Source organism: Trichomycterus rosablanca, chromosome 12 (genome assembly GCF_030014385.1).
Source record: "Trichomycterus rosablanca isolate fTriRos1 chromosome 12, fTriRos1.hap1, whole genome shotgun sequence".
In the NCBI taxonomy this organism is placed as follows: Eukaryota; Metazoa; Chordata; class Actinopteri; order Siluriformes; family Trichomycteridae; genus Trichomycterus; species Trichomycterus rosablanca.
In genome coordinates this window covers 4,852,747-4,867,268 of record NC_085999.1, presented here as the reverse complement: position 1 = coordinate 4,867,268, position 14,522 = coordinate 4,852,747, and the positions used below count along the sequence as shown (strand labels likewise).

Sequence of the window (14,522 nt, the reverse complement as noted above, 5' to 3'; positions counted from 1 at the left end):
AGTGGATCAGACACAGCAGCGCTGATGGAGTTTTTAAACACCTCACTGTCACTGCTGGACTGAGAATAGTCCACCAACCAAAAACATCCAGCCAACAGCGCCCTGTGGGCAAGGTCCAGTGACCACTGATGAAGGTCTAGAAGATGACCAACTCAAACAGCAGCAATAGATGAGCGATCGTCTCTGACTTTACATCTACAAGGTGGATCAACTAGGTAGGAGTGTCTAATAGAGTGGACAGTGAGTGGACACGGTATTTAAAAACTCCAGCAGCGCTGCTGTGTCTGATCCACTCATACCAGCACAACACACACTAACACACCACCACCATGTCAGTGCTGAGAACGATCCACCACCTAAATAATACCTGCTCTGTGGTGGTCCTGTGGGGGTCCTGACCATTGAAGAACAGGGTGAAAGCAGGCTAAAAGGTATGTAGAGAAACAGATGGACTACAGTCAGTAATTGTAGAACTACAAAGTGCTTCTATATGGTAAGTGGAGCTGATAAAATTTATTTTTTAAATATTTTGTTGACAATTCTTTTAAATTTTCCAGATAAGTTTAACTGGACAAAAGTGGGAGGAACTAGTATGACAAACTCAAGTGTTATAGAGAAGGAGAAGGAGAATCTCCTCCCGTCTCTTTACACAGAAGTGTGGAGTTGGGGTAGGGGTGAGGAGGGTCAGCTGGGTCATGGAGACACTTTACCCAGGTAAATCTTTACCGTATCATTTATTATTTATTCAGAAAAGTCCATTTTAATGTTGGATGAAAACATTTATATACTCTTACTACAATTAGGCTGCAGCCGTTTTGCATCAAGAGCTTAAGCAACAAGGAAATCGTGAAGATTGCTACTGGATCACTTCATTCCCTGGCTCTGACTGCTCAGTGTGAGGTATTATTCTGTGAATTTTAGAATACATTTTCGATCTTGAAAGTGATATTGTTTTGAGTATCTTTCTGAGTCTGATTTACATTCTGACATACTGATTTAGGTGCCATAAAGGGTAGGTCGGGATATTTTGGTCCCAGAGAATGCAGGGCTCCAAAGATTGCAATCAGATTTTAATCAATCTGTCTGGATGGGTTGATTAACCTTGAGGAAGCCCAAAAAGTTTATCATTGCCAGTATTACCATCCTTTTAGGAACCTAAGATAATTTAAAGTATCACAGGCACAGATTTAGAACTATTTGTGTCATATTCTTGCTGTGTATGTTCTATGTTGTAAACTACAAAATGCATTACAGTTGTTTTAACTCAGCATCTTATACAAATCGTATCCTCAATACTAGGGACGTAACGATACACTCTACCCATGATGCGATGCGAATCACGATACTGGGTTCACGATATGATTTTTTCCCGATTTTTTTTTAAACAAAATAAATAAATTTGGCTGGAAAATTTCGAACCTGGCAACCCTGTAGTGACGTCAACCAGGCGAGGTGAATAGCGCCAGGGCCCTCTGCTGTTTAAAGTGTATATTGATTCATTTTACATGTAAACCGATTTTAATCGTTACACATGTGAATCGATTTTTAACTGTCTTGTGGTGCATCGTTACATCCCTACTCAATACAGGACAGCCATATTAAATTGGTCCACATAGGGTGCTTTTTATAATTTAGCAGATAAGGTCTGATCTAGATTGTGTTTATTCTGCTGATCATTGATTCTTTTGTCTCTGTCAGGCTTATTCCTGGGGTTGCAATACATTTGGTCAGTTGGGTCACGTGAGCTCTACCACTGTGCCACAGCTTGTGCAGGTATCAGTTCAGTCATCCATATATTTGATTTTGATCCAACATCAGTTTATTGTTGAATTTACTGTAAATGTTTGGAATTACTGTTTGAAATTGATAATAAAATATGTTCTGGTTCATTAAATACACAGGAGCTAAAATCTTAATAGTAAAATAGATTTGTTTTAAGAGGCATCATGTTACTAAAGTTAAATGCCAGAAGTAAGTTTTAAAACAAAGAATCTCCCTTTAGTTGATGTTGAGATTTGACAGGTCGGGCAGTAATCGTGCCTCAATGTGGCTAGTGAGATTGAACCTAATTGTCAATTGAATTTGGTTAACTGGTTGACTAAGTAGCTAAGGGGACGATTACTTTTTTAAAATATGGACTAACTCATCATTTAAAGAAATGATTTTGTTTGTTTAGTTTTTTTTACTTGTGTTATATTTGTCTTATAATAAAAGTGGTTTGATAATCTGCAACATATACGTGTGACAAATCTGCACATGTAGAAGAAATTAAGAGCCAAATACTTTCTTATGTGTGCTAAAGTCTGTGCTTGCTGATTTCTTGCTGCCCACACTGTTGTAGATGTCTGATGGTATCCGTGTGTGGGATGTAGCGGGAGGAATGACCCACACTGTCTTGCTAGCCGATGGAGACTGCTTACAGCCCATTCTGTACTACACTGGTGAGCAGGTGCAGGAGGATTCTCCTACCGGGACATGCACCCAAACGCCTTCTCTTTTGCCCTTCTTCATGAACGTTAGTATTCACAAACTCTTATTACACTGCAACTAATAATCACTTACCACTAATTGTAATAAAATCATGATGTTACTTAATTTATAGCTGAACAATTCATCACTGAAATTTTAATGTATAGGAATTCTGAACAGAGATGAGTTGTAGTACTGATCATAATTTGTATGTGTACTTTATTGTCTGTGTGCTTTTATCTCCAGCTTGGCTTTGTGAGAAGTGTTTTAGCAAGAGGACTAAGCTGTTTGGCACTGGCTGATCAGAATGTGATGGGTTTCATTGCCACTCTACATGAGCTGGCATCAGCAGAGCGGAAGTTCTACTGCACACTGAGCAAAGTGAAGAACCAAGTACTTCAACCCTTACTGGCTCGGGGTGTGTAGCAAACCATCCATCCACCTGTCCACCTTTCCATCCATGCACACCTCATCCATCTATTCAGTCATTTACTCTCTTTATCTCTTTATTTGTTGGTGGTTGAGTGGTTAAGCTACTGGACTAGTGACCTGAAGGTTGTTGTTTTAAGCCCCATCAGCACTAAGTTGTCTGAGCAAGGCCCTTAACCCTCAATTCCTGTCAGTGCATTCAGTCACATTTGGAAGTTGCTTTGGATTAAAAAAAAAAAAGTGTTATGGACTAGTAATCAGAATGGGTCAAGCCCTACTGCTGCCAGGTTGCCACTGTTGGGCCCTTGACCAAGGCGCTTAACACCTAATTGCTTGGATTGTATTCGATCACAAATGTAAGCTGCTCATTTGATCATAATTGTTGTGTGTTTTCTTCTAGACAACGTTAGTGCATATTTGGGCAAGACTTCCACATTGCTGTTCCAGTCCATGGTAGGACATTATAGTCGCCTGTGTCACCTATCGGGGCAGCATGCCACTTCTCTCACCAACTTCCTACAGAACAGCAGGGATGTCAAGTCTTTGTCCATGTTGAAAAATGCTGCCCTTTTTATAGACACCTATAAAGAGTAAGTGTATTTATTACAGCATTTGCCTACAGTGCAACTTGATATTGTGCCCTTTTAAATGTGGTTTTCCATTACTGTACCTTTTAGATATTTTTAGTAGTCATAAATTCTTTGTAAAGGCACCACTGATGTGTTTTTCTACCATTTGCAGTTACAGCAGTCCTGTAGGGAACTTTCTTGTGATGGGAGGATTCCAAGCTCTTGTGAAGTCCTCACAGTATGTAAACTGCTCTTCTTGTTCTTTATTCATAATAATCCATTTTAAAGCAGTGGTTCTCAACCTGTAGTGTCACAGCTGCAGCTCACAGTTTTATACTATAGGCTCATTATTGCTGTAAATTAACTTGCATTTGGATGAAATAGTAATTCATGAATGCAAACTCTGACCATCAGCTCTATGCTTAAACTTTTATGAATCACTGGTCTCAACACGACCCAGAACTTATTTGCTGATATGAACTGGTTTGTCTCTTTTAAGAGGATGTTTGGGAAAGAAGCTTGAACTGGTAAAGAAGCTTTTGCAGCTCAAGGAGAAAAACATTGCACCGAATGATCTGCTGCTGAACCTGTTCTACATGCCACTGCAGCATGTGCAGGACTATAGTCGTCTTCTTCTAAAGCTGACTACCTGTTTTGATGTGGTGAGTGCCTGAAGTACCTGGATATCCCACCAAGCAGACACATCACACATGAATGTATTGTAGATGCTCTTAAACTAAATGCACTATTAAATCTGTGCTTTTCAGAGCTCTGTTGAGTATCACATGATTCAGGTTGGCTGTGTACAGTTTGAAGGATTGGCCCAACTCCTCAGCAAACAGAGGAAAGATGCTGAGACTACCTACACCTTCTGGAAGAACTTCTCGGGAAAGGGCCAAGTGAGTTTTGGAGCTGGTTTGTTCATAAACATCTGTTAGGGGTCCAAAGTACCCATACTTGAGCCAGTATGATCTGTATGTAGCACATTTGCTTAATAGGCTAGTTGTGATGGCAGGTCTTGGTAGAGAAGCTTTATAAGGGGCATGGATGACTTCCAAATGCAGTTTTGGCCAGCTGAGTCAAATTAGCATAGAAAGTTTGACTTGGCTGTTGGCATAGTACAACACAAACAATGTGTCAGCCTTAATACATGAAGCCTTTAAATGTCAGATTAGGAACACATACCCTGTTGTTATAGGTATACAGTAAGAGACTAGAGCTACACAATGTACAGTATGGTAATCCTCTAGTCATTTATCAGTGGACACTGCATTGAGTCTGAGGTGTCCAAAAATCCCAACAACACTGCTGCACCTGATACATTCATACCAGTACAACTAGAGATGCATGAGTACCGATACTGGTATCGGGTATCGGCCCGATACCGCGCTCATTAACTTGTACTCGTACTCGCAAACGAGGCTCCGATACTAAACATCCGATACCGTGTGCCTAGTGCACGTTGTTGCGTTATGCCTGGTTCACACTACACGATTTTTGCCCTGATTTTCGCTCAGCGACTGGTCGGCGCTAGATTTGCCGGCTCGGGAGCAACTCGGCGTTCGCTCGGCGATCAAAACTCGGCTCTCGATCGCTAAGTGTGAACTATCCAACAACTCGATCCGACCGGCTCACCGAGCGCTCGTCTAGCACGTCAGAGATCTGATCTGAGATGTGCGACTCGCAGTGAGTGACATGTCGAACAGCCAATGAGAACGCAGGATATGGTGTGAGGGGCAACGCAGGAGATGAGTGTAAACCGGTGGGACAGGGGCTTAATTAATATAGTTTTATCAGAATACACCGGTACACACACACGCTTTACAGTATTTCTGACCTGATCGTTCTCTACAAAACATAACAACAAAACACCAACATTGCAAAAATATTTATTAACCTCCAACTCACTACAGAACAATCCGTGCTATTCGTGTTGCCAAATCCACTCAGATTCATTTATTTTTCCTCCTTGATTTCATCACGTCAGCGCACAAACACTTTGATCGCTCGCTACTTGTTGACGTGCATTTTTGGACGTGGTCTCATTAAACTTCTCGTCACTTCTCACGTGTGTTTTTGTTTAAAAAAAACGTTATTCTTAATAGGTATCGGTATCGGCAAGTACAAAAATACATGTACTTGTACTCATACTCGGTTGGGAAAAAATGGTATCGATGCATCCCTAAGTACAACATATACTAGCTGGTATTACTATGTTAGTCATTGCATTACTTCCACTCACTTAAATAATATCTGGTTGGGGGGAGGGGGTGATAGATGGGGTGGAGAGGGATGGCACATTGTTCAGAGCAACAGATGGACTACAGTTAATAATTGTATACCAACACAATTCATCTATAAGGTAGGTGTAGCTTCCAAAGTTAAATTAGTCAGATTAGCATAGAAAGTTTGACTTGGCTGTTGGCATAGTACAACACAAACAATATGTCAGCATGAAGCCTTTAAATGTTGTAGTAATTAAAAAAAGTACTTTCTCAATACTTTAACACAATTTGCTTGCTGAGAGTCAGCGTGGTTACCAATTAAAGATTGATTATTTTAAATAATTACATTTTAAACATTATTAATTTTAGTGCATCAAATAGAGTGGCACAGTGGTAAAATATGCTAGCACACCAGAGCTGGGTTTTCGAATACATCGTATCGAATCTCAGCTCTGCCATTCGGCTGGGCTGGGCGGCTGCATAAACAACGATTGGCTGTTGTTCATAGGGTTAGGGGCAAGCCGGATCATGGGTCCTCATAACTGGTGCAATTACAACCCCTGCTGGCTAATTGATGGCGCCTGCACAGGGCTGAGGAATAATCCTGATCAGGGTGTGGCTCTCCGTGCACAGTGCTGATCGGTATATGAACTTGACTTGTGCAGGTGAAAAATGCAGTCTGTACTGAGCACGTGTCGGAGGGGGTGTGTGTCAGTTGAGAAGCTCCTCAGTCAGCGGTGGAGGGTTGAATCAGTGGAGGATGCAATCAGGATAATTGGACACGACTAGATTAGGGGAGAAAATCGGGGGAAAAAGGTTTTGTGCATCTATTTATTCTAGTGCTCTTTTATTCTATCAATCATTCGTGCTGTTACAGTTCATGCATGTGTGTGTATTTTGAACAGGAGTGCTTACGGAAGCCGTCCCGGAGGCTGGTGTGCGACAGTGGAAGTAAAGGTTTGACCCTGCAGAACTCTGGAAGATTCTCGGTCAACAGGTTCATTCTCTTCAATGATGCACTTGTTCATGCACAGGTGAGTGTGTTTACTGTTACCTTGTACATTTTCTGTGTTTCCTGTAATGTTTTTAAATGTAAGTTCATGTGATGGTTGTCTTTTTCACTTAGGGTAACATTTCATCTAAGAAGTTTGTAAGTATATTTTAGTTTTGCCCTTAGCAGAAAAAACTTGTGTTTTAAGGGTGTAATGTTGTTTTACTGTGTGATGGCTGTGGCTACATCCTTTTTTTTTTTTTTTTTTTTTTTTTTTTTTTTTTTTTTTAGCTTGATCGTGTCAAAAAAGAGGGGTCTTTGTACCTTCACCCATAACCTGGCAAATGTTAACTTTTAAAATTATTTTACTGTTGGACATATTTAAAATATATGACAACCTTTTGTATGTCTGCTTACACACCTTTGTGCTCAAATTCATTCTTGGTTTGCAAAGCTGGCCTGTCAATCTCTTTCTGCTGGTTTGTTGTGGTATTATTCTTAGTATCGTGCAACATGCAGATTGCTTTATGCTTATCACAAAAGGGCGTCTTCTGTTGATTAGTTCAACTTTTTTCTTTCATTTTGTATAAGTGACAGTTCTAGACCCAGACATCCTGTTATTCTCCTGCTTCTCGGTTCTGTTTCAGTGTTTTCCCACATTATAGCTTTTTTTATTTTTCTGATGAGATGGGCAGATGACAATGCCAAGATTCATTAGGGTCAAAGACTAAGATATCATTTTCACACATGAATTGGCAACCAAAGCCAAAATAAAATTAATGCAACTCTGGAAAGTAGTAAATGGTGTAAAATTGCATAAGGTTGCGTAAACTACAAATGCACTAAGGATGTCAAATTGTTTGCTGAGTCAGATCATTTTTTGCTTGCGATGTACAAGACATCTCTATATTCGTTCTTAATTCAAATCAACAATCAACTAGTTTTAGTTTTCTCTTTTCCCAACAGCTGGTTGTTTATTAATGATCAACATCCATAGTTTAAATCTGTCAATGTGAGAACTTGTAAGAAATGGTTCACTTGCTGCTCATATTAATGTTAATGACTTGAAGTACGTCTGTGTCTTTATTTTTTAGTTTTGTTTTTTATTTTACTGTGTAAAGTAATTTGCTGTGTGTGCTGTGTGTTCTTTCTTAGTTCTCCTCTTACTACATCTATCCACTGGCCACGCTTTGGGTGGAACCTTTCTCGGATGAAAACCTTGGCTTGTAAGTTAAATTATTCTTCACCTCTATCCACCACAACAGCAGTTTCTTACCCAGTCCATCTAACTGCTTGTTTATTTGAGAATGTTTCCACCTCAAACCTATGAGTTCAACTTTAAATTATCAATATAATTAGGTAAACAATGGCCACACCCTTTACATTTTACAGTGGTTTACAGAGAATGAACCCACCACACTATTATAGTTTTTGTCTACTACGTTTGTACATATAACAATATCAGCTGGGAATGTGTCACTAAAGAGGATTGTGTTAATAATTGGTTACTTCTAATGCTTATCTAATATTCCTGTCAGGCTGGGACTAAAGCTGACCACCCCTGAAGAAAATTTCACCTTGTTGGCATCTACACCTCTGGAGAAGGTAGAAGTCTTCTATTTATTTTGTATTCAGCAGTTTTCTAACCTTCCACCAGGTGTAATTTGCATGAAATGCACATTTGTTGCAAAAATGGCAATTAATTTAGATGACCACTAAGAATTTGTTTATTATTAAATACTATGTATTAAAATGACAGATTTTTATGCTGGAATTCAACACATTTTAGCATTTTGTTAAAAGATTACTGTATACCATAACGTGACTCACTCACCAAGGACTTTATTAGGAACACGTCTTAATTGTACATGCATTAGCCATGTTTATAAGTTACAGCTATCATGTAGATCCTTTTTGTGGGTATACAATTACTGACTGTAGCCCACTTGTTGCTCTGTACCCTTGTCAACCCTCTCTACCCCATCTATCAATCAGTTGACACTAATATTGTGATGACATGTTAAAGTGTGTTGTACAGGTATTAGTAAATTAGGTGCAACTGTGTTGTTGGGATTTTTATGTACTGTTTGAACTTACTGGCCTCTTCATTAAGAACACATACTCTGTTAGCAGTATAGTAGGTGTACAGTAAGAGACTAGAGCTACACAATGTACAGTATGGTAATCCTCTAGTCATTTATCAGTGGGCACTGCATTGAGTCTGAGGTGTCCAAAAATCCCAACAACACTGCTGCACCTGATACACTAATACCAGTACAACATATACTACCCAGTTGTTATTATGTTAGTCTCATTGCAGTACTTCCACTCACTCAAATAATATCTGGTTTGGGGGGGGTTAATAAATATGGTGGAGAGGGATGGCACATTGTTCAGAGCAACAGATGGACTACAGTTAATAACTGTATACCAACACAGTGCATCTATAAGGTAGGTGTAGCTCATGAAATGGCTAATAAGTGGACATTCAAGGTTGGTCTGTGAGTGTATAATGCACCATAATAGAAGTCAGTAGAATAGATATGTAAATCACTAATTAGTTTCTTTTGTAACCAAATAATTTTGTTCAGGGTCACATTGGGTTTAACATTTGTTGGAATGCACCCTGGAAAGAGCAGCACATACTCATCTTAAGCACTCAATCCACCTTTTGCATGTTATTGAGCGACGTTAAGTAACAAGAACACCAGGAGAAAACCCACTTGGATGCAGGATTAAGCATTACCATAAAAAGCTCAAATACTGTGAGAAGAGACAAGGATATCCATGTTACAGGGTCTCTGTTGCTATGTGCCACCCACACTGCCAGCTGTGCTTGGTAGTGAAATCATGAGCCATGAATATTTGTGAAACAACCATCCACAGACCCAACATCAACACAGCACACAGATTAATGCCTGTAAAGGTTTACCAAGCTTGTAGAGAGTCAGCAAGTCAGCTGGTTTCAGCAGTGTATTGAAATACCTGTTCCTTTTATGACTAAAGTAAGAAGACAGTTATTAACATGTCTTATTCTTTCTCTGTGTACAGGGGAAGTGGCTGAAAGTTATTCATCAGGCTGTGGATGAGGTGCTGGGGGTGGGTGTAGATGCACATGGGTTCAATGGCGGTCAGAGGACAGAGCCCCCTGTTTCTCGCACTGCCACATATACGTTCTCTAAGGAGGGCCGGCTCAAAAATGCCGCGTACGGTGGTCGCTGGCTTTTAGGCAAACCTTATGGCATGTAAGTGCAGAACGAAAACTGTTTACAAACGAATATGGATTACTTATTTTCATGTGCTTTCAGTATTATTATTAATTTTTTATTGTTATTTCTATCTATCTATCTATCTATCTATCTATCTATCTATCTATCTATCTATCTATCTATCTATCTATCTATCTATCTATCTATCTACCTGTCTATCTATCTATCTATCTATCTATCTATCTATCTATCTATCTACCTGTCTATCTATCTATCTATCTATCTATCTACCTGTCTATCTATCTACCTGTCTATCTATCTGTCTATCTCTGTCTGTTTGTATATCTATCTATCTATCTATCTATCTATCTATCTATCTATCTATCTATCTATCTATCTATCTATCTATCTATCTATTTGTATATCTATCTGTCTGTCTGTCTGTCTGTCTGTTTATCTATCTGTCTGTCTGTCTGTCTGTTTATCTATCATCTATCTATCTGTCTGTCTGTCTGTCTGTTTATCTATCTGTCTGTCTGTCTGTCTGTCTTTCTGTCTGTTTATCTATCTATCTGTCTATCTATCTATCTATCTCTGTCTATTTGTATATCTATCTATCTATCTATCTATCTATCTATCTATCTATCTATCTCTGTCTATTTGTATATCTGTCTATCTGTCTGTCTGTCTGTCTGTCTGTCTGTCTGTTTATCTATCTATCTGTCTATCTATCTATCTATCTCTGTCTATTTGTATATCTATCTATCTATCTATCTATCTATCTATCTATCTATCTATCTATCTATCTATCTATCTATCTCTGTCTATTTGTATATCTATTTATCTATCTATTTATCTATATATCTGTATATCTATCCATCTATCTATCTTTTTTTTTAAACAGAGGTGACTTGAAGTGGCCTGATGGTAGAGTTTACTATGGTAATTTCAAGAATGGCCTGGAGGACGGGTTTGTAAATAAATTATGCCCATACACACCTGTGTTAGCAGTTTACAGTGCATGTTTGTAATGCTACATTACCATGTTCTCTCTATAGATTTGGAGACTATATGATGCCCAACATGGCCTTAAAGACATTTGATCGTTATAAGGGTCACTGGAAGGAGGGCAAAATGCACGGCTTTGGAACCTACCGGTAATGTGCCTGGTGTTTCTAATAAAAGGTTATGTAATGTTAAACAGGTTAATCATTTCTGTGATTGTAGGCTGCGCTGGTGACTGGGTGTGTGTTGTATGAACAGGTATGCTACAGGTGAGGTGTACGAGGGCTCATTTCAGGACAACCTGCGTCATGGTCATGGCATGCTGAGCAGTGGCCGACAGGCTTCCTCTTCCACCAGCAGTGTGTTTGTCGGTCATTGGGTCAACGACAAGAAAACTGGTTACGGCATCTTTGACGACATCACCAAGTACTGCAGTCTGTTCATTTAATCTGCGTTTTGTTATATTTATGCATTTATTTTTTCTTCCAAGCTAGTTGTTTCTAAATACCCTGGTTATATTTATCCTCCACTGCTGCATACCCCTACCCCAGCCGAGCCCTAAGAAAATACACTGTGTTCCAAATTATTATGCAAAAAGTGTTTAGGAGTGATAAGGTAAGAATTTTTTTGTTTGTCAGTTAAACTCATTGATGGTGATGTGTGTCAGGGCTCTTTATATCACTGAAAGCAATTGCAGACACCTGTGCTAATTAGTTTGGCAGGTGTGTCCAATTAAAGGCAAGACTACTTGAGAAGGCTGTCCCACATTATTAAGCAGCCTACATTTTCAGCCAAAATGGGAAAGAAAAAGGATGTGTCGGCTGCTGAGAAGCAACAAATTGTGGAGTGTTTAGGTCAAGGCATGACTACAATCAACATTGCCAAGACACTTCATCGTGATCATCGCACAATCAAGAAGTATGTAGCTGATTCAGAGCACACACGTGTGCGTGCTGATAAGGGAAAATTGAGGACTCTTTCCAACAGGCAATTACGTCAGGTTAAAAGAGCAGCTGCAAAAATGCCTTGTCATAGCAGCAGACAAGTTTTTGAAACTGCTGGTGCCTCCAACGTCCCCCGAACAACAAGATGCCGGGTCCTTCAGAGGTTTGCAGCTGTGCGTAAGCCATCCTGTCGACCTCCTCTATCCACTGCACACAAGCAGAAACGGCTCCAGTGGGCCAAACAATACATGAAGACTGACTTCAAAACTGTTTTGTTCACCGATGAGTGCTGTGCAACGCTAGATGGTCCAGATGGATGGAGTGGAGGATGGCTGGTTGATGGACACCCCATGCAAACAAGGCTACGGCGCCAACAAAGAGGAGGTGGAGTAATGTTTTGGGCTGGAATCATGGGGAGAGAGATTGTCGGCCCCTTTAGGATCCCTGAAGGGGTAAAGATGACCTCCATAATGTATGTGGAGTTTCTCAAACAGCACTTCCTGCCATGGTTCAAGAAGAAGAACCGTGCATTCCGCAGCAAGATCATTTTCATGCATGATAATGCACCGTCTCATGCTGCAAAGAACACATCTGCATCTCTGGCTGCTATGGGCATAAAAGGGGACAAACTTATGGTGTGGCCCCCATGCTCCCCTGACCTCAACCCCATTGAGAACCTCTGGAGCATCATCAAAAGGAGTGTCTATGATGGCGGGAGGCAGTTCACATCTAAGCAACAGCTCTGGGAGGGTATTCTGTCCTCATGCAAAACAATTGAAGCAGATACCATCCAAAACCTGACAAATTCAATGTACGAGAGAGTTCAGAAGCTCCTTTCGAACAAGGGGTCCTATGTGCAAATGTAACATCACCTAGAATAAAGTTTTGACTTGAAAACTGTTTGATTTCAGTTTGTAACACCTGCTAATGCTTATAATTTCACAAATGACCATTTTTTTGTTCTTTATAAAAATGAAAAGGTTGAAAACTCTGCTGTGCATAATAATTTGGAACATGCATTTTGAGTGTTTTATTTTTTTTTTAAATATACTGTTATCATTGGCAGTTTGTTCAAAAACCTTTCAATTGTACTCTAATAGTTAATGACTGGAAAATTACAATGACTGCAATTCATATAGGTAATTTTGGAAAATCTGAGAAAATATTATTTGCATAATAATTTGGAACACAGTGTACACAAAGGGCCATGCATAGGGACAATTAACAATATGCTAACATGTTTTTATTATAATGGTTAAGATAGTTGATCCATCACTTATTTACACCTCTCTTCTCTTTCCTCTCCCTTCATCTTTATTCTTTAGAGGTGAAATGAAAGGGACACAATTACAGCTGACCATAACCGTCACTAAACCGTCATTTTGTTCACAAGTCACAAAATATGAGTCAAGTCACGAGTCTTTAGGCTAGAGTCCAAGTCAAGTCACGAGTCAATCTACACAAAACATATACTGGAAATGTAGCGTAGAAATAAACAAATAAAATGTAAGTTCAGATAAAAAACAACAGATTAGTGAATGTATTTTGCCATGTTGCTTAGTGCCTTTACTTTCCTAGTCATTGTGCAAATGAATGTAATTTCCGTAACAAGAAGGTACCAGTTAAAAGCTTAAACTGATTCGTTTTGTTTTCATTGCAAAACAAAAGCGTGCGATAAATCACTGCTCAGCGGCCAAAATCCAAAACACATTAAAAAAAATCATAACCACTGCTTACCTTAGCTTATGTTCTTCCAGATGCTATTAAATGTATAACCGTGTGTCCCATTAGGAATATAATCCATTAGTTTGTAATTGTGCATAGAATTAAAAACCTCCAAACTTTTCCCGGTTGTGAAGTAAAACACAAACTCATTAGAAAGCCAAAAAAGCGTTTCATTGACATCATCTGTGTGACGCTGAAAACAAAATAAATACAGATAAATGATAATCAGAAGGTCTGATTCTGTAGGAGCGTTTCATTCACACCAGCTGTTCCAGTGAAGTGCACTACGTAGGGTATTCCATCATTTTAAGTGAGATTCAAATCCAAAGGAAGGAGTAGGGAGCGACGCTTCATCACTACGCCGGAAGCTGGCTGGAACATTTACCCATTGCGTGCGTTGCGGGTTAAAACGGCTGGATCAGAATGATGTCGGATGATATATATATATATATATATATATAATGTTAACACATGCTGCTGACTTTTGTTGTCTACAAGTCATTTTTTGTGAGTCATGAGTCGAGTCCGAGTCATTTGAAACAAGTCCGAAGTCGCTGTATGCGTTTTGCTTGGTTACATTCAGTGATGCTAATTGTCTATCCAGGTTACACGTACATCAATGCAATGCAAAACAGACATGATTGGCTATGTCTGATGAAGGGTGATACCTGAAGCCCTGTGATAGATTGGCACCCTGTTCATGGTATTCCTGCTTATCGCTCAGTGTTTCCTGGTGGAAAAGAATCCACTCTGATCAGGATAAAGCAGTTGATGAAATGAAAAAAAAGTTTTTTTACACTGAATTATTTCAAATGATTAAAAAAGGAAAATAATTTAGCTTACAAATTCGTTAATACAGTCAATACAAGGTTGTGGGGATTTTTTTTTAATTATCATGATTTCTGCAGACGTGTTAGTCACGGCTCTCCTTGGTCAGTAGTGGAGATATGCAGCAG

General features: G+C 39.4%; 1 protein-coding gene across 8 annotated transcripts in view; it reads left to right on the top strand.

Annotated features, from left to right (window-relative positions):
• The window catches only part of als2a (alsin Rho guanine nucleotide exchange factor ALS2 a), a 36,078-nt gene that overhangs the window by 6,884 nt on the left and 14,672 nt on the right, over positions 1-14,522 (top strand). For 4 of the 8 annotated variants that reach the window (XM_063005488.1, XM_063005487.1, XM_063005486.1 and 1 more), the window contains exons 5-21: positions 558-714; positions 804-900; positions 1,699-1,773; positions 2,342-2,515; positions 2,716-2,887; positions 3,299-3,488; positions 3,640-3,705; positions 3,967-4,129; positions 4,235-4,366; positions 6,598-6,726; positions 6,819-6,842; positions 7,839-7,909; positions 8,222-8,288; positions 9,735-9,928; positions 10,797-10,862; positions 10,951-11,049; positions 11,156-11,323. In XM_063005488.1, the coding sequence (XP_062861558.1) occupies positions 558-714; positions 804-900; positions 1,699-1,773; positions 2,342-2,515; positions 2,716-2,887; positions 3,299-3,488; positions 3,640-3,705; positions 3,967-4,129; positions 4,235-4,366; positions 6,598-6,726; positions 6,819-6,842; positions 7,839-7,909; positions 8,222-8,288; positions 9,735-9,928; positions 10,797-10,862; positions 10,951-11,049; positions 11,156-11,323 (2,044 nt within the window). The remainder of the gene's footprint in view (positions 1-557; positions 715-803; positions 901-1,698; positions 1,774-2,341; positions 2,516-2,715; positions 2,888-3,298; positions 3,489-3,639; positions 3,706-3,966; positions 4,130-4,234; positions 4,367-6,597; positions 6,727-6,818; positions 6,843-7,838; positions 7,910-8,221; positions 8,289-9,734; positions 9,929-10,796; positions 10,863-10,950; positions 11,050-11,155; positions 11,324-14,522) is intronic. The other 4 variants (XM_063005492.1, XM_063005490.1, XM_063005491.1 and 1 more) reach the window with 1 other exon arrangement.